The sequence below is a fragment of the Pyrus communis genome, chromosome 11, assembly GCF_041283825.1.
Source record: "Pyrus communis isolate YQ-2024b chromosome 11, ASM4128382v1, whole genome shotgun sequence".
Taxonomy (NCBI): domain Eukaryota; kingdom Viridiplantae; phylum Streptophyta; class Magnoliopsida; order Rosales; family Rosaceae; genus Pyrus; species Pyrus communis.
The window spans coordinates 1,204,520-1,211,361 of record NC_142575.1 but is presented as its reverse complement, the minus strand read 5'-3'; the positions used below and the strand labels follow the sequence as shown (position 1 = coordinate 1,211,361).

Below are 6,842 nucleotides of genomic sequence, written 5' to 3'. Positions count from 1 at the left end.
ATTCACCTCCCATTTTGAAAACTCAAAAAAATTTGCTGTCAATTTTCCTTTCTAGAAAACTAAAAACAGTTACCAAATACATATTAAGTTTCATTTTTAATAAAAATGAAAACTAAAACTGAAAACGAAATTAACAGAGACAGCCGCAAAGAAAACCTGAAATTTTATTAACAAAAATCTCGCTCTTCTCTTAACCTAAAACAAAAACCTTAAATTTTAATCAACATGAAATTCGATGAATTTTGATTTATGCTGAAACAAACAGAGCGAGCCGCAAAGAAAAGCAGAGTCGTCCTTTCTAATTGTTTTGTTTCCTTTAAATCAACGAAAGCTACAGTCAAACCAAAGACTAAAAGATTAAAGAATCTTTCAACGACTTTGAAGCCATGCGGAAAATGTATATATACTCTGCAAATTCAGACATATATGCATACCTATCTCCGCGTGTAGAAGAAACCTGTGAGTAATCTGAACCTGAGATGGATCATCCATTCTCTCATGGCTTCCTTCTCATCCTCTTGTTTTCTTCCATTTTATTCACAATACATGCATGTGATCTAACCGAACGCAGCGCCCTCAAGTCCTTCGCGAGCGCTCTGTCTTCCCCGGCATTGAACTGGACTGCTTCAGTTGATTGTTGCCAGTGGGAAGGCATCACATGTAATCAGAATGGTTGGATCATCCAATTGCGGTTGCCATCCAAGGGCCTCACAGGAGGCACTTTTTCTTCATCACTTGGAAACCTTAAGCTTCTTTCACACCTCAATCTCTCCCACAATCTGCTTTCCGGCTCTCTTGAAGCCGGGATGTTCTCGTCCTTGAGTAGCCTTGAGATTCTTGATTTGAGCTATAACTTTTTCTCCGGAGAAATACCATTGTCTTTATCATCAAGTTACATCCAAATAGTTGATTTTTCGAGCAATCAATTCAACGGAACAATTCCATCTTCATTCCTCCAGCATGCCTGGAATTTGAGCAGTTTGAATGTCAGCAATAATCATTTTACAGGCCAAATACCTTCCTCTATCTGTCTTCGTTCCTCCTCTCTTAGAGTCTTGGATTTCTCCCACAACAATTTCAGTGGCCCAATTCCTCCCGGACTTGGAAACTGTTCCGAGTTGGAGGTCTTCCGTGCTGGGGACAATACTCTCTCAGGGTCCCTTCCTGCTGATATCTACAATGCTCAGGCACTTCAAGAAATTTCATTATCTACCAATGGGCTTGTCGGACCCATCAGTGAGAATGTTGGGAAGCTCTCCAAATTAAAGCTCATGCACTTTCAATACAACAATCTCGAAGGTCATCTGCCCCCATCTTTGATGAATTGCACAAACCTTGTTGAAATAAATCTGGGATTCAACTTTTTTAGTGGGAATATCTCTGTGCTCGATTTCTCTAAGCTTACTCAACTTAGTAAACTAGATTGTATAAGTAATAATCTCACTGGCACATGGCCAATAAGCCTCTACTCATGCAAGTCCCTCAAAGCCCTTCGACTGTCTTCAAATAATTTCCAGGGCCAAATCCAACCTGAGATTCTTCAATTGAAAAACTTGACCTTCCTCTCGCTTGCTAGTAACGGACTCACCAATGTCACGGGGGCAATGAAGATACTGACGGGTTTCAAAAGTCTCAAGGTGCTCCTTCTTTCAAAAAATTTTATAGGTGAAGAAATGCCAGATGGGGATATAACTGTCGATTCCGGGTTACAAAATCTCTGTGTTTTCAGTTTATTGAGGTGTGATATGACAGGGCACATACCTGCATGGATTTCAAAGCTCGGGAAACTGGAAGTCCTGGATTTGTCTTTTAACAGACTCACTGGCACAATACCTGGTTGGCTGGGGACTCTTCCGCATCTTTTCTTTTTGTTGTTGCATAACAACTTGATTTCTGGTGAATTTCCAAAGGAGCTTTGCAGACTACAAGCATTAGTATCGCAAAAGGCTGCGAATGACACAGGCAATTGTTCTCTTGAGTTGCCGGCCTACTTTCAACGCGGTAATAATGCAACTATGCTGTCTTCACAGTACAAGTATCTGTCCAACATGCCAAGAGTAATCTCCCTCAGGAACAACAGTTTAAGCGGCAGCATACCCTTTGAGATTGGCCAATTGCAATTTCTTCAACAACTGGATCTAAGCATCAACAACCTCTCCGGCAACATTCCAGACCAAATAGCCAACCTCCCAAAGTTGGAGAGATTAGAACTCAACAGTAACCGTCTGTCAGGCGAAATCCCATCATCACTATCAAATCTCCGTTTCTTGTCTATATTTACTGTTGCATACAATAATCTTGAAGGACCAATACCAGCCGGCACTCAGCTCCAAGGCTTCAGTGTCTCTGCATTCGAAGGGAATCCGAAACTGTGCGGTGCCCCACTTTCAAACCAGTGCTTTCCAAGTAATAGCAATGACGCAGATGAGAATGAGAACAACCAGGATTTGGACGATGATGAGGAGCAAAGTCTATGGTTTGGGTTATCCGTTGCGCTTGGTTTCTTTGTAGGGTTATTGGGATTCTGTTGCCCTTTGCTTCTCAAGAGGACGTGGAGATATGCATATTTCCAACTCCTTGACAATATTCAATTCATGCTCTGTCTGAAGTGGAGAAGGCTTCGAAGAAGGTAGTGTTCATTTTTTCTTTTTTCGATTTGTTTACAATTCCTAATTCTTGTTTTTCTTCTTAACAGGAAAGCCCAAGGCCAAGTCCAAGTCCAAGTCCAAGTCCCAAATCAAAAGGACGAAGTTAAAAGTAGCAAACCGGATGGTGAAACCGTTAGTACAAATCGGTCAGAATATGCAAACAACAGTAACTCTTTCATGGTCCCTGACAACTTCCAAACCACCTCTCTCTTCAATGTTCCAGTTAAAGCTCACTGCCCAGAAGATGAAGAAATATTAATGTGTACGGATTGAACCAAAAATTCTCTAGTGCAAAATATCTATGTAAGAGGAGGATGTTCATTCCCTAATCGGATTGTAAGTTGAATAGCTCTTTTATTTATTTTCTCTCTTTGTTTAGACCAAAATTATGGACTAAACTATCAATCATCAGCTGAAATCACGATGAAAGTTTGATAACATAACATATTAGACAATTTTACACGTGAATAAAGCCTAAGAGTACATCATATATGTTTAACAAAAAAAAGGTATGTCAGATAACGAATCAAACTATTCGTGAAAATCTCCTCGATTTTCATAAACTTGAGCAATCAGTTTGGTTAAGAAGAAAACTGAAACTAACAGAAGGGTCCTGATTGAATTTGATACTACACATCAAAATCTGTGTATATGCAGAATCATTGAGAAGGGTTTGTATTTTTTCCGAAAGTAAAACAAAAAAACTAGCGTAATACGTTCTTAGCACTTCTTATTTTTAGCTTTTCCGAAAGCACGAACCCAAAGTCAATTTAAACCATGTATTACGTTCTTATACTTCTTATTTTTAACTATATAATTATTCATCTGTTAGTTCATTACACTTTCTACTCGAAGCACTTTTATCAAACAATCATATTTTATGGCAAAAGTGTTTTTAGCTTTTTGTTGCGAAAATTAGACAATCAAAATTAATCCCATTATGTCTTGGATTTTAGTGCTCGCAAATATACGAATCATATGATAGTATAGCATATAAGCACGGATATCGTTCCACAAAGATCGAATTGATTCTAAAATTCTTACTAACTAAATTGAAACTAATATAATGAAGAAGCTTTTAACGGAAAAGCTTAACGGAGAAGATATGATATTTGAATTAAACTGAAATAAAACAAAGCTTGAAAATAAAATGCATAGAAATAATTGAAAACATAAGAAAATAAGACCTAGAGCATCCAAACTCACCATAATCAATTCTACTTAATTCCGTTAATATGTTATGCTAATGATGATCAATTTTCCCTAAATTATCCAACTGTCATGGCATCTGGTTGCATCAAAAGTATCTTAACATGTTAACCCTCTATGAAATCTAGATGAATTTAAACAAGTAAGAACTCATTAAACCCTATGAAAAGTGCTTGAAAATCACATAAACCCTAATTGCATGGCATATATGTGTTTATGGTATCAATTGCAAGAAGCTAAACCCAAGTTAAGTATGACATCTACTCTAACTTGCATCAAAACAACTTAACTAAAACTTAGATGGTGATCAAAACAACTCTAACTTGCATTAAAATTGAAAGACCATTTCTCCTGTTGGATTAAAGTTGAGGGATCATTGCTAGAATTTTTCTCATTTTGTTTACCATATTTGCCCCTTGATTTGGCCTCATGTGCGTGGCACATGATTCACTTTGACAGGAGTTCTAACGGAATTGAAGAAAATGATCATATCAGCACGTTTTAAGGAGTTAAGGGATCAATGGTCATTGATTTTTAGTTCAGGGGCCGTTACTCTAATTGGATTAAAGTTGAGGGACATTTGCTACAATTTCCTCAAATAAAAATCAAGTGCATTACGAATAGCAAAAGATATTCAATATGAAATAAAAACGTGATAAAACAATGCCAAAAGGCAATTAAGTATTCATGATCAGACTACATCGAAGCCCTATAAAAGATATAAAAAATCTAGCTTTCTTCTTCCTTGCCGCAACCTTCTCCAATATGATAATTTTGATTTGGTTGAATCCCCTTATCACAAAGAGTATCTCCTTTTATAACCCACTGCAATAAAAATAAATCCTACTAAATTCTAATGAAAACCCCACTAAAATTATAACTAATGGACTTTAAGTCTTTGTTAAATAAAAATAAAATAAACGGAAATAATAAGAACAAATAATCATGTCTGACCTTAAATCCATTGAACAACATTTCCATGTATATTCAAAACCTTTGTAGTCTCATCTTCATATTGTAATACATATGGTTTGGCACAATTAATTAGCCTCCTGCGCAGCTGGAATTACTTTAGACACCCAAAATCACCATTTTCCATTTCTTTTTCGCACAGATTTGGATCCCATCCGGATCCAAATGATGGGGTTCCTAGGGATCCTCACATCTTAGTCATTCATCATATATCGTGCAATCAAAAATCATTTGATTTTTTTTATTTAAAATTAAACATAAATAGTACCTAAAGAAAACTAACCGCACGATCGATGTAAGATAAACGGTTAAAATTTGAGAATCCCTAGAATCCCCACGAAGAGAATCCGAAGAGGATCCTCATCCTTTTTGCACAATTCTGATATTGAAGTCTATTTATTAAAACAATTAAATTTAGTATATTTACACAAATTCCAAAAAAAAAAAAAATACGATAATAATATATGAACATATGCCCACATCAATTTTCCGAAAGCACGCACCCAAAGTCAATGTAAACCTTGTAATACGTTGCCAACCCATGTTCTGCAGGTTTGTTTCTTTTCTATATAAGTGGAAAGCAAAGACTTCAAAACTCAAACATCGCTCACAAGAATTCAAACCATCACCTAAATCTGTCAGGAGAAATCCCAGCATCAATATCAAGTCTCCGCTTCTTGTCTTCATTTACGGTTGCTTACAACAACCTTCAAGGAATAATACCATCCAGCACTCAAATCGAAGGCTTGAATGCCACTGCATTCGGGGGGAACCAAGGACTTTGTGGTGCCCCACTTCCAAACAAATGCCAACAGATGAATACAAGTAATGACACTAAATATGTGCACACTAGTAATGAAAAAGGAGTTCCGTGGTTTCATTTTTCTGTGATTTTTGGTTTTATTTTCGGATTTTGGGGAGTCTGTGGCTCTTTGGTGTTTATTAGGTCTTAACCTGCGTATTTCCTATTTCTGAGCAAAGTTAAAGATAAGTTCCTAGCGATGGCTAATTAAGAAATACGATTATTGTTTGTTAATAGTTTTTTCTATAATAATTTGATGGCATAAAGCCCCTTTCACTTTCACAGCTAGAAATTAGATAAAAGGATTTTTGTAAATAAACTTTGATCGTTGGAATTCATATATTCGGTTGCCAAAAACAGTAACGTTTTGGTTCTTTAGAGGCTTTTGCTTGACAAACAGTGTCACGCTTCGATCCTGAGATACACCTGAAATCGACACGTGACAGTAGACTGTAGGGGGATGCCAAGAAATACAAACTGAAATATTGAACTGAAAATAACAATAATCACGTCTTTTTAAAGAAAGTATAGGTGTAACCTAACACTCCAAGCTCCCTGAACTCTGTTTGCTACCCCAAAGCTCCTCGTATCTACTGAAACCTGCACAATTGCCCCTACACCATGGGAATGGTGCACCCGGCAAACAACAACCCGGATAAGCCGCGAAGCTCGTGTGAGTCACAATAATGCAATGTATGTGATAATATTAAAAACCATCCATCAATCATGGTTTACATACATCAAATATAAAATCATATTTTATGTAATCATAATCAAGTCACTGAAAATCCCAAGGGAGTCACCCAAACATCCAACGGCTCATCTGAAACAAGTCACAAAAGCTCACAACCATAAACTTATACAACACAATGAAAAGTAGGGCTAGAGCGACACAGTTTGGCCAAAGCCTACATCTCTAAAGCTATCTCAATCCAAACTCAATCTGAAGAATCAACAAAGCAATTAATCGGGTTCCGAACCTCTCAACGGAACCATAATATCAAACGAGATTCTGGACCACTCAACGAAATCCAACCAAGATACGATTCGGGACCACTCAACGGAATCACGGAGTAGAAGGGATTCCAGACCTCTCAACGGAATCCAAGTGGATACGATTCTGGAACTCTCAACGGAATCGTGGAGTACAATGGATATCAGACCACTCAATGAAATCCAAGCTGGATACAATTCTGGAGCACTCAACAGAA

The 6,842-nt window shown here is 37.3% G+C and overlaps 1 protein-coding gene across 1 annotated transcript; it reads left to right on the top strand.

Annotated features, from left to right (window-relative positions):
- Window positions 1-294: 294 nt before the first annotated feature.
- On the top strand, window positions 295-3,053 carry LOC137743426 (receptor-like protein 2). Its single transcript, XM_068483313.2, has 2 exons — window positions 295-2,629; window positions 2,696-3,053. The coding sequence occupies exons 1-2, from the start codon at window positions 480-482 to the stop codon at window positions 2,919-2,921; spliced, it is 2,376 nt and encodes a 791-aa protein (XP_068339414.1). The 5' UTR covers window positions 295-479; the 3' UTR covers window positions 2,922-3,053.
- Window positions 3,054-6,842: the final 3,789 nt, after the last annotated feature.